The sequence below is a fragment of the Callorhinus ursinus genome, unplaced genomic scaffold (assembly GCF_003265705.2).
Source record: "Callorhinus ursinus isolate GAN/ISIS: 27379988/994484 unplaced genomic scaffold, GSC_fseal_2.0 scaffold57, whole genome shotgun sequence".
NCBI classification, from domain to species: domain Eukaryota; kingdom Metazoa; phylum Chordata; class Mammalia; order Carnivora; family Otariidae; genus Callorhinus; species Callorhinus ursinus.
In genome coordinates this window covers 1,400,547-1,427,530 of record NW_027397119.1, presented here as the reverse complement: position 1 = coordinate 1,427,530, position 26,984 = coordinate 1,400,547, and the positions used below count along the sequence as shown (strand labels likewise).

The 26,984-nt window shown below is 33.2% G+C and overlaps 1 protein-coding gene across 9 annotated transcripts in view; it reads left to right on the top strand.

The window, feature by feature from the left end:
• DENND1B (DENN domain containing 1B) overlaps window positions 1-26,984 on the top strand; it is a 267,467-nt gene that overhangs the window by 195,307 nt on the left and 45,176 nt on the right. For 8 of the 9 annotated variants that reach the window (XM_073884621.1, XM_073884620.1, XM_073884623.1 and 5 more), the window contains 3 exons: window positions 16,701-16,791; window positions 23,437-23,477; window positions 24,226-24,294. In XM_073884621.1, the coding sequence (XP_073740722.1) occupies window positions 16,701-16,791; window positions 23,437-23,477; window positions 24,226-24,294 (201 nt within the window). Of the gene's footprint in view, window positions 1-16,700; window positions 16,792-17,262; window positions 22,824-23,436; window positions 23,478-24,225; window positions 24,295-26,984 lie in introns of those variants that run through there. The other variant, XM_025855138.2, reaches the window with a different exon arrangement.

The following is a 26,984-nucleotide window of genomic DNA, read 5'->3' as shown; positions in this document are numbered from 1 at the left end:
GAACTAAGGCTTCCCTGGGAGAGAGAAGAAATTCTATCCATGGATGACAGCTTTGGCCTGTGCCTATGGATTCTCCTGCTCATAATTTTTCCTTCCTGTTACCTCTCCTATGAATTTCAGACATGCTTAGCTAGCCCCCTAATCATGTAAACCAATTCCTTGTAGTAAATCTCGTGTGTGTGTGTGTGTGTGTGTGTGTGTGTGTACCTATCAAATCTCCTACTGGTTCTGCTTCTTGGTTGAACCCTTACTACTACACCCATAGCAGAAAGAAATCCTTATGGGAGTACTTTAAGAAGGTACTTCAGGGAGAAATAAAGTTTTCTCAGATCCAAGACGGAAAGTCTAAGATGCAAGAAGGAAGAACAAAATAAATGGTAAATATATAGATTTGTGTAACATAGGCGAGTTCTTCCACACATTCAAGAATAAAGTGGTTCCAGTTCAAATTCCAAAAAATTCCTGTTTTGATAATGGAAAAAAGGAGATACTCTTCAATTTGTTTTATACAGCTAAGATCATCTTGGTTCCAGATCCTAAAAGAGCATGAGAGAAGAACATTATAGGTCAGCCTCACTCACAGTCATAGATGGCAAAAATTTAAAGTATTTGCAGCCAATTCTAGCAATATATAAAAAGGATACTACTTTATGAGCAGGTTGCATTTATTCCAGAAATTAAATGGCAGTTGCATATTAGGAAATCTATGAATGTAATTCACTACATTAGCTGATTATATGAGAAAAATCATTAGAGCATCTCAACAGATGCAGAAATTTTTCAAAAAATTCATGGTGAAAACTAAAAAAAAAGGCATGATTAAAGATATTTTCAATAAACATTATACTTAATATTGAAACACTGAAAATTTCCCTCTGAAAAAGGTGTTACCTATTTCCATTGAAATTCCTAATGCATATAATTTAGCTAAAAAAAAAAAAGAAAAAGATTTAGAAAGAAGACACCAAATTGACTTTATTTTTTATTACTTTTAGGAGAGAGACAAGTTTCTTAAGACATGAAGGAAAAGCTTAAATGAATTTGACTTTATTGGAATTAAGAACTTTTGGTTATTAAAAGATACCATATTTGTAATACATATGAACCATCCAGGGATTTGGAATCTAGAATTAAAACCAAGCCAAAACAAAACAAAAAAAAGTCCTACATGTCTGTAAGAAGCATATCCATCCAATAGAATTGTGCAAAAGACTTGAATTAGCATATGCAAATGAAGAAGCCTGAATAGCTAATTGTATGCAAAGTACTAAACCTCATTTGTGGTCAGAGAACATAAAATTTAAAAAATACAATGAAATATCACCTCATACTCACCAGATTGGCTGAATTTTAAAAACCTGAAAATCTCAAAATTTGGCAAAGGCATGGAACAAGGGATCAAGTTTTAACTGTTCATGGGAGTGTAAATTTGCACAAATTGTTTAGAAAACACTTTGGCACTAGCATTGAAAGCTAAACATGCAAATTTCTTATGAATTCCACATTAAGTTGTGCACCAAAAATCATTTACTAACACTGCTCATAAAAGTAAAATACTGGCAGTAATCTTAGATGTTCATCAGTATTAAAATGAGCAAATGGTTATATTCATAGAGTAGAACATCATACAGCAGGGAAATAAATAAGCTGCAGCAAAACTGAATATGAATGAATTAAGTGAACAACAAATTACTGACGAATTACTATGATGAGTCCTTCCATGTCATGTTTAACAACAAAAAAAATTAATATATGATTTGTGTGGTAAAACTATAAAGGCAGGCAAGGAAAGGATAAGCTGAAGGGATTATGGTCTTTTCTGTGGAGAGAGAGGGGCACTCAAGGAGGGACCTTCTAAGGAAGGGAATGTTCTGGTAGTTTGCTTTATCATTATTACTTAAACTTAATTATTTAAGTTACTATTTGAATTATTTAAGTACTATATAAAAACATCTTGTTTATTTTTTCTATATCAGCCTATAACAGGCTGTTTTCATTGACAGTGGACTTCTTAACCTCTTGAGGCCCCAGTTTCTGCATCTGTACGATGAGTTAGACTGACAGGTCACTAAGTTTGAGATACTAACATTCCATGATATTATGAAATAAACATAGCTTAGACGGATGATAGTAGGTTCCATTTGGATAAATTCCTCTTTAGATAATGGATTTGGAAGGATTCCCAGAAACAGCTTCCTAAATCCACAACCCTGACATCACCATGTTTCTTTAGCTAGCAGCTTTATGAAGATCTAAGCTATTAATTTTAGGACTCTTACCTTTATCTCATATTATGCTAACACAATAAAGGAAATTATTTTCTTGTGTATATTATTTGTTATTAAGGCCACTGGAAGTAAAGTTTCTTCTCATTTTATTACACACTTTTCCTGGCTAAGGACCATGACTAAGTTCATTGCGTTGATTCAAGAGCCTAGTCTAGAACTATAAACTTATGGGATCTCCATGAATATAGGCCCTCCTTTAGCTGGCAACGAGATTTCTATTAAGAAATGTATATAACAAGTAAGGAGTTCAGATTCAAATTGGAAAAGCCTCTTTTACTGTTCTTCCAAAACGCTTTCCTCCTGTCATAAGATAATAACAAATGTGTCTAAGAAAAAGTTTTCCATCCAACAAGTGTCCCTCATGGTGGAAGAGAACACATGTTTTTAAAAAGAATGGGAATGTGGCTAGAAGAGCCCACTGAAAAGCACGACATTTAATGAAGCCATTTGTATTTTTCAGAAACATTCACATATGTCGTGCATTCTATACCACAGTATAGCTGTGTTTATTTTAAAATGAAAATATTTTAAATAAATTACTGGTTAGATTACCTTTTTCCTCCCTTCATCTTCAAGTAAAATTAAGTTTTCAGTTAAATACACTGTATTCATCCTTTGACTTTGAGTTCCTGGTTTCACCATCATGTGTCCCTAATGGCATGCATACCCCATTGTTAAAAGCATGGGCTCTGGAATGCTCTGGAATCCAACAGACCTGGGTTTGTATCCTGGCATGCCACTTAGAGTAGCATACATTGTAAGGTGCTTGGTCTCTCTCTGGGCTTTAAATCCTTGCACAGTTTCTTAATCTAATGCAATATCCAAAAACACTGACTATCCCTTCAAATACACCTTTCACAAAGTAAGGTTCTCTACATGCTGTCCCATGAAACCAGTACTAATCTGCTCTCTGTCATTCTTCCATAGCTTGCTCAAATGTCAGCCCTGTCCACACCAACCTTCACCCTGACATCCTCTCTGTTCCCATAGAGCTTTGTCCGTACCTGAGTTACAGCATTTAGTCTATGTTACTGTAATTTACCTCTTTGTTATGTCTTCCTTCACCTCTCTAAAACCTCCCCTGATTTTCCTCCTACTCACTAGGGCTGCACTCCTTTCTCTGAGCGTGTACTACTTTGAAAACATTTTATTTGTTTATTCACTTTAACAGTTATGTACTAAGCATTTGTCTTTTTGTCAGGTAATTCTACTTCAAGCACTTGAGATTGAGAGCTGTGTAACATGCTTTCATGGAGTTGTTATTTCTAGTGAAGGGAATGAGTGAACAAACAAAGATGAGAAAAATATCAGCAAGTGATTAAGTTCAGAGGGTATGAGATAATGACTGGATGGCTAATTTTAGACCAGAGGTTCAGAAAAGGCATTACTGAGAAGGTGATACTTAAGCTAAATCTAAGAAGGGAATTTAGTTTTGGAAGGAACATCATTTCAAGTAGAGGGAATTGCTATTGCAAAAACCTTAAAGGAGGGAAAGAACTTGGCATTTCCTAGCATCAGAATTAAATCAACTATGGACAAAAAAGAAAGTTGTATTAGATGTGGTTAGAAGAGCAGAAAGGGGACAAGTCTTAATGGACTTTGAAGGCATAAGAGTTACATTTTATTCTAAGTGAAGTAGTATGCGATTGGAAAGCTTTCGCTGGGGTATGACTGGATCTAATTTGTGTTTTATAAAGATTGCCCAGATTACATTGTAATGGATTAGAGGACAGAGAGGTAGCAAGAGTCCAGTTATGGGTCTCTTTCAGTTGTGCAGGAGAGAAGAGATGGTGGCTTGGATGAGGAGAGTAGCAGAAAAGATGGGTGAAACAGAGCACAGTTCGCTTATGTTTGGGAGGTAGAACTGCCAATTCTTGCTGATGGGTTTAGAGAGTAGAGGGAAATGCCAAGTCAATGATAATATGCCCATATCTATATTTGTATATTGGCACTTCTAATAATTCTCTTTTTAGTTTACATATTAATTTTCTGTATAGGTTATGAGCTTCTCCAGTACTGGAACCATATATGATTCAGTTCCAAAGACGTAGGTTCTTACATACGATCTTGTTGATGCTGGGTGCTAAGTAAAGTATTAGTAAAATTTCTCTGTGCAATATTTTATAATTACTACTTATAAAAAATGATTTTGAATACTAAGATATTTACATACTACAGTGATTAACAGCCATAAATTATATATAAAGACTAAGATTAGGGAGATGGATTTCTGTTTCATGAAAGTAAACTTTTCATTATGATCAAAGAATACAATAACAAGCTTACATCCAATAAATAATATATAAATAACATTAGGGTAAAAGTCCCCAAGATCAATCCACTTCTAATGAATCACTATTTCATTTTATAAATATGCCACCAATTACATCAAGTTTTCATTATTTAAGGAACATACTTTTGTGGATATAAGTAGAAAATTCTGTCAGTTCATTAAGAAATTTGAATTAAAATTCATTTAAAAAGTCTTTGATGGACTTTGGATAACTGTTGTGTCCAACACAACTACTGTTGTGAGGGAATACCTGAAAATTTATGATTTAATAAAATATATCCTGTGCAGTTTTGGATGGGGGAGGGTGTTCATGCTCAACTAACCTTCAGAATTACTGTGAAGATGAACTACCATGATACATAAGGAAAACTCAGTGGCTATGATATAGAATGATATTTCTTTTTCTAAAAGCATCTGACAAAGTGCCATATCAAAGATTAATAAATATATTACAGTCTTGGAATATGAAGCGAAATAAAGTGATATTTAAAGAACTGATTTGGGCCCATAAAAACAACTTTCTGATATACTCAGTATTTGATTTCAGATCCTAATTTATAACATATATTTCAAAATGCATTGCATAATAATTCTAAAAACTTAAATTAGAAATTTATTATATAATAAAACATTATAGGTGGTAATGTAGTTATCTGTTTATTCAATACACATTTTATATGGTAACTATTTCTGTGTGATGATTAGTTTTTTCCTATTTATCATAGATTTTTAAACAATTGATATATTTCCCTAAGATACTGCACACAGAAAAATTGTAACTTTATGGTGAAGAAACCCAACAGACACCACCTTAACCAGGTGATCAAGGTTAACATCACCAGCAGTAGTAACATAAAGTGACACCATGTACTCCCTGATGAGATTCACTGAGGGCACAATCACCCCCGTGGTGTTCTTGCCAAAATACGTAATCTCCATCTGATGATGAGACTACATCAGACAAGCCCACATTGAGGGGCGTTATACAATATGACTGAGCAGTACTCTCCAAGGGGCAAAAAAAGTTTACGAAGGGCAGAGAAAGACTGAAGAACTACAAATGGAAAAAACTGGATTAGATCTTGGAATAAAAGCAAGATAGTAGAAAAACCAATGTAACTTGAATATAAATAACCTGTAGATTATTTAATGGTACTATAGCTATGTTAATTTCTTGCTTTTGATTAAATGTACCATGGTTATGTAAGATGTTATCATTAGGGGAAGTTGGATGAAGGTTATGTGGGAACTCTCCATTCTGTTTTTGCAACATTCCCATAAATCTAAAATTATTTCAAAATAAGTTTATAAACAGATTTTCAAAAAAAAAACCCAATAGGACATTCACATTAAGGTATCTTGATGTCTATTTAATAGAGTCTCTTTCATGCCACTATTACTGTCCTTTGTGTTATGGTTTCTCCTGAGGGGATAGCTTTTGTTAGACGTGTAATGAAGAGGAAAAGAATCCTTGCCCTGATCCTCTTTAATGTGCCTTTCTTGTATACTTATTTCTCATTCTGAGATATATTTTTTTACCTTTATCCCCTCCTTTTTCTCTGGGCTGTTCCTTTAGTGTCCTTTACAGTTACACTTGCCTTCTACCTGTCCTCTAAATGTTACAGTCCTCTAGGCTTTATCCTTCGACCTCTACTTCTCTTAACTCCTATATCTCACTGGTGGTTCTTATGTAAGACCACACTGCATTAATTACCTATATATGATAAGTCCCCAATACATCTTTATCATAGACGCATATAAACGTAAATGTATGTCTTTGTGTTTGCACAGTAAGTATATATCTTTGTGTACACCCTTATACATACCTGCATTTGTACATATACACACATACTGGACCCTCCTGCATTCCTTCTTTTGGGAACGAGTGCTACCCTGTTGCCTAAACCAGAAAATGAAGAGTCCTCTCTTTCCATGTTATTACTGCTGACCTTTCTTGCATCCAGTTTCCAGTTGTTTACTATGTTCTGCTGATTCTGCTTTCTTTAAATATTACTTAGATTATCTATTTTATCCTCTTCAATTTCAATGTCAGTGACTTATGTTGGATAGCTGGTTTTAGCTCCCTGTAAGCCATCCTCCATTCTACTTTTTTTTTTTTTTGCGTTCTACTTTAAGATTGTTCTTTCTGAAAAGCAAATCTTATATTTTTCCTATTATATTTTGAATGAAGTTCAAACCCCTAGAATGGCACACAAAATCCTTCATTTTATGGCTTCTCTCTCTCTGATCTTTTCTCTAATACTTCTCCAGATACCGTTGCTATAGCCATTCTGAATGATTTGCTGTTAGGTCTCTGAAAATAGTTTCATGTCTCTGTGAATAACCCACATTCAGGGGCATTCTACCATATAATTGAGCAGTACTTTCCAAAAGTGTCTAGATCACCAGAGGGAAAGTGAAAGACTGATGAACCACGTATGGAAAAGATTGGGTTTGATCCTGGGGTAAAACAAGACATTAGCAGAAGAACTGGTGTAACCTGAATATAGTCTGTAGATTATTTAATAGTGCTGTATCTATGTTAATTTCTTGCTTTTGATGAGTATACCAAAAAAGAAATCAACTTGGATTATAATAAATTCTTATTAACAAATAGTGAAAGACAGTAATTATGAAGTAATAAAAATAACATTTATTAAATATTGATTTATGAACTTGGATCGTAATCCAGGTTGATTTGTTTGACTCTTTCTTGAGTTGTAGGCTCTGTAAAGACAGGGATCATTGTTTAAAACTGTTTTGTATCCTAATATGTAATACATGATAGACACAGTATTGTCAAATACATAAATCAAATAAAAACTGCTAAGTGACTCATAAGGAATAGATATAAAAATGTCTTGACAAATTTTGACAGAAGAGCTTATAAAATTGATTATAATGAAGCTCAGTTAGGAATAATCCAAAACTTGTAGGAGTCAGGTGTTACTGTGTTTTAAATTGAGTGGTGTTTATAACTTAAACCTGGAGTCATATAATGTTATAAGATGTAGAGTGAAAATTCAGTGACATCCTGAGCATTCTCTGTGTTTTGTGCTATGACCCACTTTCTTTGATTTAATAAGATGTTGAATAAAAGGAGTGAGTCAAAAGCCATATGTCTTCCTTTTATGTTAGCTAGAGATTTTGGAATATTTTAGAAAGCTTCTAACGTAAATAATAAAATCCTATGAATTTCTACATTATCCTATTAATCTTTTTTTAAAAGAAGCATGATAGTTACTTATGTATGGTATGTAATCTGTAGCTAAGATCAACGCATGCATTACTACACTAACGATTCAACAGGTTTGGAGTATTAGGAAATATTTGATATATGAATCGTTAGGAGATGGTAATTGTATCAAGCACTGATTTTATAACATGAAAAAATAATAAAATGTGACATAGGGAAGATCTGGAGACTTACTGGCAGAAGGAAGGAATGCACAAAGAGAGAGCTTATCAGGACAAAGAATATAGATTTTTCAGCATCCTTTGTTCACTTACTTCAATTAGTATTTTATTTTTCTAATTTTTTAAAGATTCTATTTGAGAGAGAGAGGGCACAGGTGTGGGGGGGCAGAGGGAGATGGAGAAGCAGACTCCCTGCTGAGCAGGGAGCCCCCGGGGCTCAATCCCAGGACTCTAGGATCCTGATGTGAGTCCTGATGTGAGTCGAAGGCAGACGCTTAACCTACTGAGCCGCCCAGGTGTCCCACTTCAATTAGTATTTTAAATAGTGTTTCTCTATGTGGGGTCTTAAACCATCTGCATCAGATTTATCTAAAAAGTCTATTAAAAATGGATATTCTTGAGTCTCACCTTCAAAATTTCTGATTCAAGATGCCTGGATTAAAACCTGGGAATCTACATTATTAAAGAAATACATAACAATATACACACTAAAGTTTTGGAAATATTCATCTAGGTATTTATTCATTCTCTCAATTCAGCAGTATAATTTGTCTACTTACATATGAGGCAGTGTTCTGGATGCTGGGATATATTGGAGAACAAAACAAAAAAGAATATCTGACTTTGTGAATCTTTTATTTCTAGTATGAAGGGGACAGATAATAGATAAATTGTGTAGAAGTTCAAAGATGATAAGTACTATAGAAAAGCAAATAGAATGGGAAAGGGGGCTACCTAGGGGTTAGGAAGGAATTTAAGATAGTATAGTGACAGTGTGGATTTCACAGAATATGTGGCATTTAAACAACTTCCTGTAGGGTGGTCAAATATAGAAGCAGAGAGGAAGATTTGGAAGGCTATTGCTATAATCTTGGTGAGAAGTGATAGCATTTTAGGAACTGGCTTGTGGAAGATAGGGTAGTAGCCGGTCAGGTTATGGATCCATTTTGAAGATAAAGTCAGTGGATATTGTGAAAGATTTAGTATGAAGTATGAGAGAAAGAAGAATGACAGATGTTTTCATGATTTCTTATCCAAGAAACTGGTAGGATATAGCTGTCATTCTATTGAGAGGGGGAAGATTATGGGCAAGAAATATTTTGGTGAGAGGAATTCAGTTTTGAACATGTTAAGTTTGAGATGTCTATTAGACATCCAACTAGGATATTGGTTAGCAAATGGATAAATGAGACAGAGGAGAAAATTAGAATGGAAATAGAAATTTGGGAGTCATCAGCATAGGGATAGGATTTAAAGCCATTCGACTGGAAGACAAGTGAGATTATCAAAGGAGTGGCTCTACAGAAAAATGGCAAGAGGCCCAGGAACTGGAAAATAGCAGGAGGCAATGGTGAAGGAGGCCAAGAAAGAGTGAGTGACCCGCGAGGTCAGAGAGAGTTCAAAACAGTAAGGTATCTTCACAGCCTAGTAGGGAAAGAATACCAAAGAGGAAGGGTCAACACTGTCAAAGTCTTGTGACAAGTTAATTAAAATAAAGACCTACCTGAAACTGACTGCTGAATTTAGTGAAGTGGAGATCTGATGACATCAGCAAGAGCAAACTTGCTGAAATGGTGAAGCAGAAATTGTGGTTGAAGCATGGGAAAAGAGGAAGTGGAGACCAAAGTCCTGACAGCTCTTTTGTGTTTTACTGTAAAGAGCAATGCAGAAATGGACATAGCTAGAGAAGTAAAAAGGATCAAGAGAAGAAATAACACGTGTGTAGGCTGGTGGGAAGAAGTAGTAGAAAAAGAAAGCTATATGCAGGAAAAAGGAGGAAAAATTATTAGCGGAGTTGGTCTTTGTGAGGAGCACGGTTACTTCATGCATCACAAGGGAGAAAGCAGAGTCATGGGAAGAGGAGGAGATAAAGGGGCTGAATAAATGGGATGCTTAGAATTTGCAGAATTTTTCTTTTAATGACTTCAGGGATTTTTTTCCCCCTTCAATGAAGTTAGGAAGCAAGGTCATCAGCTGAGAAAAAATGGGGGAAGTGGTTGGATATTTAAGGAGGGAGAAGATATAGATGGGAGAGTGAATGGACTAGAAAAAAAATAGAATTGTTTGGCATCATTCAGAGCACATTAGAGATGGCAGATTATGACTTTAAAGTGAGAGTAGCCCTCATGACTGGCTGGGTTTTCTCTTGGCACCTGGAGCTTCTTACAGGCTCACTGATGGTGTGCTTGCTCCTGTATCAGGGTATTATTTATGCTGGTGGCTCCCTTTTCCTGGAATCCGTTCTCCCACAAACTATGGGTCCTACTTCCTCACTGCTTTCAAGGCTTGACTCAGATGTCATCTTCTTCATGATATCTGCCCTGATCACACTATTTCAAATGGGAAGTTCCTTGTCCAAACTCCCCAGTCTTCCTTATGCATTTCTCTCTTATTTTCTAACATTCATCACCTTCTAACATACTACATAATTTATTACATTTTTTTTATTTCATGCTTCCACTCCCCTTCTCCCCCACTAAATGTTTAAGCATCATGAAGGGGTTTTTTTTGTTGTTGTTGTTATTGAATTAGAATTGACATACAGTATCATTTTAGTTTCAGGTGTACAAGATAGAGATTCAGTATTTTTATACATTATAAAATGATTATCACCCTAAGTCTAGTCACCCTCTGTCACCATACAAAGTTATTACAATATTATTAACTATATTCCTTATGCTGTGCTTTACATCCTTGTGACTTATTTATTTGATTACTGGAAGTTTGTACTTAATCCCCTTCACCTATTTCACCAATGCTCCCACCACCTTTCCCCTTTGGCAACCACCAGTTTGTTCTCTGTATCTATATGAGTCTGTTTCTGTTTTGTTTTGTTTGTTCATTTGTTTTGTTTTTTTAGGATTCCACATATAAGTGAAATCCTACAACACTTGTCTTTCTCTAACTTATTTCATTTAGCGTAATACCCTCTATGCCTATTTATATTGTGGCAAATGGCCAGATTTCATATATTTTTTATGGCTGAGTAATAATAGTCCAGTATGTGTGTGTGTGTGTGTACCATATCTTCTTTATCCATTCATCTATCAGTGGACACTTAGATTGCTGTCCTATCTTGGCTATTTTAAGTAATGCCACAGTGAATGTAGGGGTACATATATCTTTCTGAATTAATGTTTTCATCTTCTTTGGATGAATACCCAAAAGTAAAGTTGCTGTATAGTGTGGTAGTTCTATTGTTAAGTTTTTTGGTGGAACCTCCATACTGTTAGTGGCTGCACCAATTTACATTCCCACTAATAGTGCATGAGGATTTCCTTTTCTCCACGTCTTCGCCAATACTTGTTATTTCTTCTTTTTTTTTTTTGATAATAGCTATTTTGACAGTTTTGATGTGTTATCTCATTGTTTTGATTTGGATTTCCCTGATGATTTGTAATGTTGAACATCTTTTCATATGTTTATTGTCCATCTGTATCTCTTCTTTGGAAAATGTCTGTTCAGGTCCTCTGCCCATTTTTTAATTGAGCTATTTGTTTTTTTGTTATTCAGTTGTATGAGAACTTTATGTAATTTGGATATCAACTCTTCATCTGTTATATCATTTGCAAGTATCGTCTCCCATTCAGTAGGTTGCTTTTTCATTTTGTCGATGGTTTCCTTCACTTTGCCAAAGCTTCTTAGTTTGATACAGTCTCACTTGTTTACTTTTGCTTTTGTTGCCTTTGTCTGAGGAGACATACAGGTTTATCTCAAGAAACAAGGAAAGTCTCCAACAGTCTAAGTTTAAAGGAACTAGAAAAAGAACAAAGTTAGTAGAAGGAGGGAAATAATAAAGAGCAGAGAGGAAATAAATGAAAACAGACTTAAAAAAAACAATAGAAAAGATCAATGAAACTAAGACCTAGTTCTTTGAAAAGATAAATGTAATCAATAAAACTTAGACTCATCAAGAAAAAAAGAGAGAGAGCCCGCAAAGGCTTGAATTTTTGTTCTGTTCATTTCTGTATTTCAGGCATCTAGAAAAGTATGTGGCATATAGTAAACATTCAATTAGATATTTATCAAATGATTGAATTAATTCATTAGTCTGGTTTAACAGACTTGATTTTTTGCATATTATTTAAAGACTATCTGTTGATCTGTCCTGGAGGTTACTGTTGTTCCATTAATGTTGTTTTAGGTTATTAGTTCCAATAATAAGTCACACTGAATGGGCTTTTTATCCCTTCAAAGTGTTTTCCTGGTCATTATACCATGGTAGTGTAATTTAGTATCCTTACAGTTTTATTTGCCTAATATTTGAAATGGAATAAAAATAACAGTTTATTTCTCTTCCTTCATATACTTAATTCTGTTGGTTTAGCTCTAAACTGACCTACCTTATTCCCATTTGTCATAGCAGTTTGTGTGTATATATATATAGTGACTAACTGAATGCCTTGCATTTAGCAGGTGTCTATAAATATCTGTTGACTTAATTTATTGTAACACTTTAGTGTAGTTTTCACTAACCTGTCAAGGTTTACTGAGCATTTATAAGAAGGAATATTTAAAGTCGACTACTTGTATTTTTTAGCCCAAAGCATTATATAGAAAGGAAATTTTAAAGATCTGTTATAAATTAATATATTTTAAAAGTAATTTTTTACTGTATTTACATTTTTCCTTTAAATTGCTGAAGATTTCTGACTCATTAAAAAATGTATTTTTTCTCTATCTCTCAAGCCTTTATTAGATTAGTTATCTTATATTTATGCCAAGAAGAATTTCTAATAGGAAATTTTGAGATATGTTAATTTTTCCTCCAGGCTGAAAAAGGAATCGGGGAGTCTCGATTTGTTTACTGTGTTGCCCCAGTGCCTCTGCTGCTTTGCTTCAGTAACAGGACTGTCATGTCAGCACAAAGCCCAGCACTCTGTCTTCCCACTTCCCCAGCTTGATAAAGAATTGCACCACTCACCCTCTCTCCCCAGACAGTGTTTTTCATGAGCTCTTTTAAAAAGTCAAAATCTTTAAAAATCATATAAGACTCTTACAGTTTAATTATTGTCATCCTCAGAGTTTTGATGGATTGATTGCAATTAGATATTTATATAACATGTCTACACCACTGATTAATAGCATAACTTGTTTTGGATTTTTAGATTAAATGCCACAAGTGCGCTGACTGGTGAGGAATTAAAGAACTGTGAGAAGCATACAATTTCTCTCTTAGAGGAAAGATACATAGTCTACTGGGCCATATATTTAAGTTTATTTTGTGGATCTGATCAGAACATATTCTTTATATTTTTTGGTAAAGAAGCTTACCACTATGTCTATTCTTTATATTTTATTGAATTTTTAAAACATTTATATTTGAAAATTGATGTGAATGTTTATTTTTATTTAAGAGTATTGCTTACTGAAGTCCATTTAAAACAACAGATAATTTCTTTAAATGGATTTAATTTCCTATTAAGATGGTTATTTGAAGATAAAAATGCTTTGAAAAACCTTAGCAATAACTATCAAAAAGGGGCGCCTGGGTGGCTCAATCATTAAGTGTCTCCCTTCGGCTCAGGTTGTGATCCCAGGGTCCTGGGATCGAGCTCCGCATCGGGCTCTCTGCTCCGCAGGAAGCCTGCTTCTCCCTCTCCCACTTCCCCTGCTTGTGTTCCCTCTCTCGCTATGTCTCTCTCTGTCAAATAAATAAATAAAATCTTAAAAAAAAATAAATAACTATCAAAAAGAGTAGCAGGAAGTAGCTTTATTGCTTAAAAACATTTCTCTTGTAACCTGTCACACTACTTTAGGATTGTGTCACAAGGATTAACAAAATTCAATTCTTGTAGGTATTGATGATTTGGAGGGAATAATATTAATGATCTTGATAATTATACATATCCTTATTTAAATGATTTTTATTTATAATTTATGATTATGAACTCCATGCTATGGAATTATATCTATGATTTTTTTTTGAAATTTCCAATTATGTTATTTATGTTTTGGTGTGATTATTTAGCATGTTTAGATCCAGGTTTTAATTTTTACTTTTGAGATGAAAAGCAAAGTATTAAGATTTATGTAAAAAGCATCATCTTATACAAAAACAAGGAGTCATGGATCACTACATCAAAAACTAATGATGTATGGTGATTAACATAACATAATAAAATAAAATAAAATTTTAAAAAAAGCATCATCTTAATGCAAACTTTAAAAGTCTACTTGCAACCTAATGTTTTGTTATATCTGTAGCACTTTCATTGTTATTAACAGTGTTGTCATTACTTGCAGTTCCAAATTAATTCTTCTAAAACTTAGTCTTCCAATTACCTGAAGATATGTGTTTACAAAATTATGTGGGTAACTATTACAGGTTACAGCCCATTATAGTTATAGCTTTTCCAACAGATAATATTTTTTAGTTCAAAATTATTTCTATGCAAAATAGCTAAAATGCTCTTATCTTTTTTTACTAACTGTGAAATCCTCCAGAGTTACTAGAATAGAGTGACCATGACCCAACTCCACTTGGGAAAAAAGAAAAAAAAGTGTTACTGGTTACGGAATCAAAACTAGAAAAAGGAATTTAGAGAACTGTTACCCTAAGCATATTTTTCTCCATTAATGCCACTTCTCAGCTTATCCCTGGGTATCTATATTTGTGTGTATGTATATAGAACATGTGTCTGTGCGTGTGTATGTGCACAAAATCCATCTTTTATTTTAAGAACAAACATTTTCATTAAGTATGCATGTAGATAAATGTCTGATTGTCACTGTGACAGGATTGTTTGCAAAGTCAGTTGATAACACATGGCATTTTACCAAGTGATTAATTTTTATTGGCTCAATTCACTAGTTTGCAGTAACACAAAGTAGTTACTCATGCTCAAAAATGCATAATCAGTAAATAGTTTTGGGATTTATCTCTTCGTAGACATTGAACTATTCCACTCAAACTAAAATGGATGGATTATTTCTAGTAAACATAAAAATGAAAACCTTTTTAAAAGTCTCGTAGTCTTAATCTTTTAAAACAAATTAAGTCCTTTAAAAGGATGTCTTAGTTTGCTTCATTTGTCAGTAATGTATTGCTTTAAATTTATCATTTTACTTCACCTTTTTTTCCTAAAATGATACTTACTTAGTCCATCAAATTAGGTCACTTTAGTTTGATTTATAATGCTATGTTGAAAATATATGAAAGTCAAATTTTGCAAGCATTTTAAACCACTTTATTTTTCAAAGTAACCATTTATCATAAGTAGTAAAGATGCCAAGATTATGTTATTACCTTTTATCTCAAGATACAGTGAAATAAATAATTCCATATACACACCTTTCACATTGTTTCAGTATACTTCAGTCTTTCAGCAAACATTCATTTCAAACTGTATGTTAGGCATTTGCCAGGTATTAAAGATACATACATGAGAAAGACAATGATCCTACACTCAGGAAACTCATAAATTGACAGAGATCGAAAAGGTGGTGGTGGTGGGAAAAGGTGGACTTTAGTATTTAACATTTATTCTCTGCCTGCAATCTAGGTACTTCATATTGTTTCAATTAACCCTCACAAAACGCCATAAGATATTTATTATTTTTTCCCATTTTATAGAAGGGGAAACAGACTCAGAGACAGCAAGTTGCCCAAGATCATAAAGCTAATAAGTAACAGAGATGTGATACAAGCCTTTCATTCTCCAAACTCCTGTTGATATTTGCTTATATTATCAGAAACTTTTTTATTCCAAGCATAATGATATAAAAATGGGTAATCTATGGTCCCTACCCTCAAAAAGTTGTAATTTTTATTAAAGCAACTCATACTCTTTAAAAAAAAAAAAAGGCATGACTCTACATCCTTTTAGGCTATGTCTGTTTAAATCCATCTAACCACACTTTGGGTCAAAATTATTCTATGATAATGTAAAGGTAGTTAAACCACATTTTGAACAGGACTCTGTTGATTTCATTTGTTTCTTTCTTAATTTTGGTCTGTAAGAGATTTCTGTCTCAAAGTCTTATAAAACTTGTAATTTACTGCCATTAAATAATTAAGCATTAAATTGCTGCCTGAGAAATACTGTATTGCCCTATAAAACTCCTCTCAATTAGTTTTGTTCATTTAAATAGAAAACTTTTTTTTGGAACTAGGACAGAGTGAGAATTGTTTAAAAGTCAAGCTACTTTATTTTAATTCGGCTAATTTAAATTTTCCAGGGTAAAAAAAATTGTGGCCAGGATTAATTCCAGCATGAAAATGAACATTTCATATTAATCTCCAAATCTTAAAGTCTACCTTTCACACATCATTTAAGTCTTTCTTATGTTACCCATTGTCTCTTATGCAAGGGAGCTTAAAGATACTTCACCTTCATTATGAATGGAGAAACCTCAAAACATTTATAACATTTTTTATAATCCAAAAGATACAAATTTCAGATGCCACAGATAGACAAAATAGAAAGTAACCAAGTGCCAGTAAATCGTATATTCTTTTTCTTGTTAATGAAGTTAGAGTCTGTGCCATACATTTTTGATTTAACTAAAGAGCTATTTTACCGAGCACCTGCTATTTTAATTGCTTGAGTTTTCTTGTCATGCATCTGTATATGTGTGTATATACATATATATGTGTAATTTATATTTATATAAGTATCTGATACTAATATTTTGCTATAAGTAAAATTAATTTTATGAAGAAAATGAAAATTAACATATTTGACACTTTTTAATTTCAGTTTATTGATGGTCGACTGGCAAAACTAAATGCAGGAAGGGGTTTCTCTGATGTATTTGAAGAGGAAATCACTTCAGGTGGCTTTTGTGGAGGTAAAAACTAGCTCCAGTATGATTATCCATTTTCTGAGCAACAGTTGTCTTGATTTTTACACTTGTATCTGATATAATCTATTTCATAAGGAACTTTTGCTCTTAAACATATAATGTCTTAGATATATTTTTTTCATCTTATGAGAGCTATGGTATTATTTTATTGTTCAAGGTGTTAAGATGGTCTCATGAATTGGTAGTTGTTTGCTTGGATAATCTCTTAATATTAGTAGAAATAAATGTCACAGAAATGCAGTTAGCTTGTATCTTCCTGTCTTTCATCCTGGCTAGTTGTCTGCTAAAAATAACCCACAGTGATGGCTACTACTAAGTAAGAATTAAAGAACTAAGATTATAGTTGAAATATTAGATTATAATATAATCTAAAAAATGATTTGAATACCACAGTGCTTTTATATTTTAAGTAAGTGTATTGTTATAGAAGTCTTTACCTTTTTTTTTGCTTTGCAGAACATTGCAGCATGAGGAAAAGACTTTTCAGTTTACCATCCCATGTGCTTACACTTGTCACTGTAAAAAGTGCTCACTAAAAAAATGGAAGGCGTCGTATTATTTTGTATGTGTGAAACATAAGCTAGGTGATATCTCATTTTTATTTAATATAATGCACTTTAATATAATTAAACAATTACAGTGTTTCATATGTAAGTATTCAAACAATATTACAATTACCTAGGCAGTTAATAACCTATGAACTGGTACTTTGTACATGATTGCTCCAGTATATAGTCCTGACTCTGGCAGAGAATTTTGCTTGAGTCCTTGAAGTGTCACATTCATTCATTCAGCTGGTATTGTGCTAAGTGTTTACCTATATACTAGGTACTGTTCCAGATACAGGGTAAACTAAACAAACAAAAATCTCTGGTGTGTTCATTTTCACTATGTATGATAATAATTTTTCTCTTTGTCTGTAGGTTTAATTTGGGGAAAAGATGTCGTTAGTGTGTATGTGAACAAATAGTTGCTAGAATTGAGAAATAAAACATGAAAAGACAGTAATAAGTACACATCTACAAATTTCCCCAAATTTAATTTTATTCTTAGATGTATTTTTTGCACCGTAGAAATACAAAAACAATTGAGATAATTTGTTCATTAAAAGAGGTACAAATGAACTGAGCATTTATGGATCTTCATCTGGCATAAGTATAGCACTTCATTGAAAGCATTTAGCTTTGGGAAAAACTTAGTTTCTTAACTGAGCAAGTAAGCTAAGTGTGCAGTCATTCATCTCCTTGCTTTCCTCAGCTCATGGGTAAAAATTTAGCTTCAATGGAACTTTTGTGTTAAAATAAGGCTTTTTTACTTTTCAATTCAGACAAGCAAAATATTGTCAGCTCATGGACAAATTGCTCGAGGCATCTATTCAGTATTTATATAACTGCTGTCTCATTACCCCCACGGGGCTAGTATCTTATATGGAATTGAAGATGACATCTTGTGACAGTAATGGGGTAGAACTATGATCATTTTGTAGAATTAAGTTCTGTAGTCTTAACCACTGGTCCAGATATCTCTGTTCTAGAATAGAAGATAGGTGGGTGTCTTTTCTGGTGGGAGAGGGGTTTCTAAAATTTTTCATTAAAGGTCTTATGGTTTAAAAAGAATGGGATACTGATCACCAATTGGCATCTGACTTAGAGACTGCTACATTCGCAGTACAACTTCAGGCCAACCACTTTGTTTTTCTTTCTTAAAATGAAAAAAGTTTTGAATGCTTATCTTAATATGGTGGTGACGGGAGCAATACTGATTCAAAAGGAAAACATAGTTCAACAAGTATTAATGTCAGTATGTACAGCAAGAAAGTATATTAAAAATTATACCTGGCTGTCAAGTGTTATTTTTTAATCATTGTATTTTAGGTTATTATTTTAGAGATACATAGAGATGATTCTTAGAAAAATATAAAGCACAATTTATTAGGATTTGAAATAAAAATATGAATAATCTAATAAAAATTAGTAATGTTCTTATAAATGATATATATATAAAAGAACATAATACACTTGTCATTTATACTACATTTTTAAGAAGGATGTCTATATCATGATATGAAACTATTTTTCAAAGAAGTGAACTATTGTAACTCATTTCTCTCATAGTTATAGTAAGAATAATTTTAATTGTTCCTACTTACTGAATATTAATATGTGACAGAATCTCTTATAAGAGCTCTACAAATTTTATCTCGTGTAATCCTCAGAGCACCTGTGAGGTATTTAGATTACCCATCCCCATTTTTATGAGAGCACTTATCTCAACAGTTTGCTCCAGCTCACTGCTAGTAGTGCTAGAGGCTGAACTCAACTTGTATCTGCCTGGGTTCAAAGCTCTTGCTTTAATAACTATAATATATTGCTTTCTTGTGATAAGAAATCTTCTTAATTAGAAGACATTCAGTAAACAAGAGCACTACCCAAGCCTTCTCTACTCCAAGTGGATAAAAGTAAAATTCCTGTCTCATGATTATCCGTTGAAGATTTTTTACACATAAAGCCCTAAGAAAGATCACTATAAGAAAAATCAACATTCACTAAAGCTGAGGAAAAAATCATGTTTCTTTAAGCAAAAATAATTAGGAAATTTCAGAGAAGCATCTAATTTCTCCCCTTTCTGTGTCACTGCAGTGGCAGTTTATATACTCTATTTATACAGTCTATATATGGTGATGATAAAATGAATATGAGTATGGTGGAACTTTGTAATTATTGGGGCTCTGATAAGAATATACAATGCAGGACAGTCATTCATAGAAAATCTAGATTCACATTGACTCAGAACTATGGTTAAAGACTGAATGCATACAGATCTCCAAAAACCTTTCCGTCCTGTGAATCCCTGTGGTCAGGACTGTAAAGAAATCCCTGTTACTCCTGAATTTTTTCATGAGACCTTTGTAGAATATTCAACCTTAAGAGGAAAGTAATATCAGGGAGTGTGTAAAGGGAAGAATACCCATAGTGGCTAAAAGGTAATAAAAGTGGACACAAGTAGAACAAAGGACGAAATTAGATAAACACAAACATTGGTCTATGAAAAAGCAGCTAAGGAATATTGGGTAGTTAAGAACATGGGGTGGGGTTTTTTGCGTATTTTTTTCATTTAAAATAAGACTAGTTTTTTAAATCCACTTCCAGTTATCTAAACTTTAAAAAGGAGAGACATTTTCAGATTGATTTTATATAGAAGCCTATAGTTATTCTTCATTAGCATTTGTTGCTTCATTAGTTTCCTGACATAATCTGATCAGTCTTTTATTTATTTAATTCTCTTTCTTTTTTGTACTGACTGAGGCACCAAGAGAATTTGAAGAGGTAGTAGGTAGTTATCCGTTTTAGTGGCATTTTTCTGGCTTCACTGAACAATTTAGATAAATTTATATATTTTTTTGAGGAGTAACTACAAATTACTGGAATTTAAGCAAACACATTTGAGGAAGAAGTCTTTGCACAAGTGGGAAACAAAGATATTTTGTCCTTGAGTGTGAGAAAATCACTCGTATGTTTAATGAGAATAATGTTGGGAATTTCCTCAATAATGCTTGTTATTTCCATAATCCAGTGACTTTAGTGGAAGGACTCAGAGATTTTTTTTTTTGGCATTCAGATTCATTTTTAAGAAGAAAAATAGCCTTTAAGAAATATTTTTAAAAATAATGTACTTATCTCATAAATTTCGTGGAAATAGAAGCTTTCAATCTGAAAAGCATTAAATTTAAAGAAACAAATATCTTTTTTTTAAGATTTTATTTATTTGACAGAGAGAGACACAGTAAGAGAGGGAACACAAGCAGGGAGAGTGGGAGAGGGAGAAGCGGAATCCCCGCGGAGCAGGGAGCCCGATGCGGGTCTCGATCCCAGGACCCGGGGATCATCATGACCTGAGCCGAAGGCAGACGCTTAATGACTGAGCCACCCAGGCACCCCAAGAAACAAATATCTTTTGACAGGAATCTACCTAAATTGTACCACATGCTTCCCTGTCATCTCAAGCAGTTTATGTAGGGACTTCCTGTTTTCCCCTGTGCATATAATTCTGGATTATTATTGGTGATTCTGTCAACTGTTTCTTCTCAAGGTATCCGCTTTGAGCAGCCCCTTTTCATTTCTAATGTAATTAGTGTGAAGTGATACAGGGGAAATCTCTGTTTTCTCATGTTCTATTTAGCAGTCTTAAGAGGTAGAATTTCAGAGTTGAAGGACTACAGAACCAAGAATTCAAATACTTAGATTCTTATTCTTTCTCAGTTGCTATCTTTGTGACCTTGGGCAAATAATGAGCTACCTCAGAACCTTCAGTTTCCTCGTTTGGCAAGTTACTGACAATAATAACTTACATTTTTGGTGTGTCTGTGATGTGCTAGGTACTGTACTAAGTAACATTGTAGCAGCCAGGTTAAAGACCTAGTCCCAAATCCCATAGTTTACAAGAATACTGTGGACTTGAACTCTCAGATCATTGGACTCCAAAGCCCACTTCCTTTCATTGAACTGTGCTTCCTAAGACACTGTCTGCTTTGCCTCTTTTAGAGTACAAAACACAACTCAGATAAGGGAATGTAGGTAAAAACATTTTGTGACCTGTGAAGAGCTGAATATGAGCTATTTTTGTTCTTCATAACTCTAAGACACTGACCTTTCTAAAACTGCTCTGAAGTTTTATGATACTAATTTTCTTTGTAGTTTAGAGGCTTAAAAAATTATATTCTGGATTGACAAGTGTTCCAGAATGCTAAATAGTTATCATATAGAAGTTAGTATTTCTCTTTCTACTTTCTTCCATTTATTTTGGGAAAAGAATGAAAATAAAGCACTTTCCAGAATACTATAAATAACAACCAAGTCTTAAAGGTGTGATTTCTACCCAACCATTTTTAATAGAGAAGTTATTAAGTATATGAACTGATGAGAACCTTTAGCAGAGAGGTAAAAGTATATGAACAATCTGGGTAAAGATACTGTTTATTTTTTTGTTAATAAACTCTCCTTAGAAATAAAGGATAACTTGAATAACTTGAATTTTTGTGTTACCTTTCAGAGGAAATATAATTAAAAAATTGTTTAGGACAAACACCACCTGAAACTCATGGTTTTTTAACAGTGCAAATTTTATTTACAGAGGTTATTTTAAGTAGACACATTTTGCTATAATCATTTCATAAGATTAGAAAAAATATTATTTTTGCCCAGGTATTTTCTTCCAGAAAAGTGAAGTACAGTGCTGAGTAGTAAGAGATGTTTTTCACAATGGGGGTTATTTCTTGATTTTTTTTCTTTGAATTAGAGAAGGGTTTAATAACAGGAGTCATATCAGAGCTGGACACATTTTGCCTGATGTTGGTTAGGAATGCAAAGACAACAGCTGGAAATCAGTTCTTGGGCTGGGATCATTCAGCTTCTATTTTATAACAGCAAGGGAATGAATTTTTTAAAAGAACACAACTACATGCAAGTAGAGAACATAGATGGTGATAGATGTTAACTAGATTTATGTGGTGATCATTTTGCAGTATATACAAATATCAAATATTATGCTCTATATCTGAAAATAATATGATGTTATATGTCAACTGTATCGCAATTAAAAAAAAGAAGAGACCATAGTCTGTTTTAGGGATTACTTGTACTTGGAGTAGCCATCAGGACTTTGTTTTTTAAGCATTTAAACCAAGAAGGCGGATGAAATCTAAGTCAGTTGATATTAAGCATTACTTGAGATTGTGTTCTTTTTTTTGCCTTCTGATATCATTTTATTGATTAAATTACCATATTTGAAACGAAATATGTGATTACTAGTTTTATTAGAACTGGTTTTAAGGAGTGCACTTGTGATGAGCGCCGGATGTTGTATGGAAGTGCTGAGTCACTGTATTGTACACCTGAAACTAATATTACTCTGTATGTTAACAACTGGAACTTGAATAAAAACTTAAAAAAAAAGAACTTTGTCAGCATTTGAACTTTATAATAACCATAATGTTTTATAGACTAAAACCTTCATTTGCTTCATATTTTCTTGGGTAGTATCTTTCAAACTTGGATTTACAACTAGAGAATATCTTCAGAACTATGACTGTATTGCATTACAGTAAAATTTGCGATCCATTAGTGTTAATAGTTAAAAACCATAGGTAATCTTTTTTTGTCTTCAAGTTTCCTTGCATTTTAAAATTCCCGTCTAGTTTTTTCTTTCTTTATGCACTTGCAATATTACTTTTAAATGAACCCAGTTGCATAGAAGAGGCAAACTTTTACAAGACAACATAGACATAAAACACTAAAAAAATTAGTATAAAAGACATAGGAATCTTGGGTTTCAAAAAAGATGGTATATTTTCCCCCTCTGAACGTCATATTAAAATGAAAGAAGATAGAATATTTTGGCATATTACCTTTTTATGTGAGTAAAGAAAAAAATGTCTGTTCTTAAACATTCTAATCACTGTGTTCCTAAGAGAGCAATTTAATAGTTCTTACAATACCATTGCTTTTCTCACAACACTGCTGATAAATAAAATTTGCCTGCTAAAATCCTGGAAATATTAGTTCTTAATGAATTTTAGTTTATGGATTTATTTTAGATCAAATATTTCTGACATCTTATTTTTATATTTTCCAGGAAACCCGAGGTCATATCAACAATGGGTACATACAGTCAAGGTAATGATAACCCTTCACAGTTTCTTCCTCCTTTACTCAAACATATATGGAGAAATGTTCAGTAAAAGGAAGCTGCTTATACTTATGCTGTTTATTGGCAATATTTGAAATGTTTGTGTATTTTTTCACATTTTAAGTATTTTTATTTTATGTTATTATAATTTAATGATATTCATAAATATAATTTTAAAATGGAAAGCTTTTGTCCAGAGATAAATGGCTCATTTTGAAAAGCAAGATGTTATTGTCAGCTTATATTATATCCTAGAACAAAGGAATTAGGAGGGAAAAGTATGATTTGAGGGGAGTTTTATCATTTCTGGTCATGTGCTTGTTGTTAATATGATTTTTTAAAATGTAAAACTTGCCTCCACAGATTTAGGCTTTATTGCCCAACCTTAAAACAATTAATAAACAGTTGCTTGTAGTTCTTTTTTATTAAGTTTTAAATATATACTTATTACTGGTCATATTGCTCAAGTCTGCCTAAACTGCAAAGATGAAATTATTTTTAAATCGTGTATTACACAAACTAAAAGAACGGAGTAGGATGTTTACATTTTGTCAGAAATTACTATAAAAAAAAAGAAATTAGTATATAAAAGCTTGAAAACACTTAATGTGACATAATTTCTGTAGGTCTTTAATTTGTGAGAAAAGCTTTTCTTCCATACTATTAATAATGCTTTGTCTTCAGGATAGTCTGGTTTAAAATTTTTAGAAATATGTTTCTGTTTTTTCTTTGCAGAAAGGAGGTGCACTGTTTAACACAGCAATGACCAAAGCAACTCCAGCTGTACGGACAGCATATAAATTTGTAAGTTTTCTTTTGATGTTTAAAATTCTGATAAAATTATACATTTCCCTAGCTGACAGACATGTAAATCTAGAATATTTCCTGTTTTTTCTTTTAAAAAAGATTTAAAAAATTTAGAGTTAATATTGACCAAAGTGAATTCAGTTATTAAAACTATTGTATAGAAAGAATATTCCCTTTACATAATCTAAAAACAATTCTTCAGTTTATTTCGAAACTGTCAGTAAAATTGTGCACTTAGATTGAAACAGTCCATAATGAAGTGCCATTTTTAAAGATTTGATTCTTTCATTTAGCAACATATTTTATTTATTTATTTATTTATTTATTTATTTATTTATTAAAGATTTTATTTATTTGAGAGAGAGACAGCAAGAGAGGGAACACAAGCAGGGGGAGTGGGAGAGGGAGAAGCAGGCCTCCTGCAGAGCAGGGAGCCCGATGCGGGGCTCGATCCCAGGACCCCGGGATCATGACCCCAGCCAAAGGCAGACGCCCAACAACTGAGCCACCCAGGTGCCCCAAGCAACGTGTTTTAAATTCTCATTGTATACTTGAGGCTTAAATAGGAAAAAATAGAAAAATATGGCAAGTTCTCTTCCCTCAAAGATGCGCAACTCCATAATTAAAATTCTTCAGTGATTCTCCATGATTGATAGTAAAATAAAAATACCCATATCAATAACAATAAAAAATAACTAATAAAATAAAAATGTCTTTAATATAATAGCAAAGACCCTTCAAGACCTGATTCCTCTTGTGTCCTTCCCATTCACCACAAACCTTAGAGCCTGCCATAACCCTAAAGTTACTGAACTACTCCTCATTTCATGAATGCAGGATGTTCTTTTCTGCCTCTATGCTTACATAATCCATTTCTACTAACTGGAGCATTTATTTCTTGGATTTTATCCACCCAGGAAACACTAATCATCCTATAAGACTTAGTTTAGGCATTAGCTGTTTGCCTATAAAATGTCCAACCCCACACTATAAGGGTTCATATATGTTCTGGGTCCTCATCGGACCAGTATGTGTTACCTCTGTTTCAGCACTTGTTTTGCCTGCATGCATCTTTATCTCTAATATTAAACTAGTCGGAACTAGTGGATTGGTATCCAGTAATTTTTTAAATGTAGTAGGTAATATATATTTTTTTATTTCTAAAAATATTCAGAGTTGTAGGTTTTTTTTAGATTTTATTTATTTATTTATTTGAGCGAGAGAGACAGCATGTGCAGGCAGGGGGAGGGTCAGGGAAGAAAGAGAGAGAATCTCAAGTAGACTCCACACTGAACACGAGCCCAATGCTGGGCTCAATCTCATGACCCTGAGATCATGACCTGAGCAGAAATCAAGAGTCCAAGGCTCAACCAACTGAGCCACCCAGGCACCCGAGGGCAATAGTTTTGATTTTATAGGAGTTTATCTTCAAATGCTTTCTCAGTAAAGGAACTGATGTGATTGAATTAATAATGGAATAATATATTTTAATAAGCTTAGAATTTACATTCTTATTTTGACTTACAATTATGACATAGATGTAGCCAACATTACTGTTAAAAAAATCCATTTCAAAGATTACATTTTATAGTAGGAAAGCTAATCTACAGAGTGGATTCAAAAATATGGTGCCAAAATTCTGAGCTGTTTGAAGCCTTATCATAGGAAGAAGTTGTCATTTTGACTAGGAAACATCAGCTCTGTGTTTTGTTTCGTTGTTTCATAGTTTTTCTGGAAAACCTCTTTGAGTATGTCACTGTCTTACTATAATACTGGTAGTTTGATTTATGTACAGGTTTTGGAGAGATTTTATTTTTTTACAATGAAATAACACTTGGCTGCCATGTGAAACATCAAACTAGCCTTGTTTCTCACATTCACTTAAGATTGTAAAAAAGGTTTCTCCATCAAGTGCCCTTTATTTTATTCTTGAATAAAACACTTGAAGTTTTTCCTCAGTCTTAGAGAAATTGTGTTGTATTATTTTGCTAAATATATGTTTTTCTCCTTAATTTCACTCATATTTTCCACAAAAACCCAGAAGTAAACATGTTCAAAACTTATTCATTATTCATATTTTTATCTTTCTAACCAGTAGAGCGTTTTATTTTCTGCAGAACAGTAAAATGTTCCCAAGTTAAAATTCTGCTCTCTGGAAGACTATTCCCTAAACTAATTTCAGGCCAGTTAAGGTCTCCAGAATATACTTAATCGCTTTCATCATTTATCTCATGATCATGTTGCACATGAATCAAGAAGTCAAGAGGTTTGGGACAAGTAAAGTCAGTTTGTGGCTTTCATAGTTGTACCTAAAACTCATCTTTCCAGGCTGCTCATATTCTGAAATATGAACTCTTGAACTTCCTCCTTGGACCACAAATTACTATGAACAAAACTTCTGATCTCTCCCATATGGGTTTAACAGAATTTATTTACTTGACTTTCCAAAGATGGTAAATTTTTGAAAACTGGAAGCCATGTTTTAAACTGTTTCATTTGTTCAGTATGTTATTTGAGTACCTCTTATGAACTAGGCGTTGTACTGGTTATTTTAGTTAGAGCAGTGAGTGTGGCATATAGTGTGAGTGACAGAGGTACTGTCCCTGCTAGTTTTATGTTTGTATCATGGTCCCTTTGCTCTGTGTTTTGGACATACTACAGAGGAATTTGTTGAAGGACATAATGGT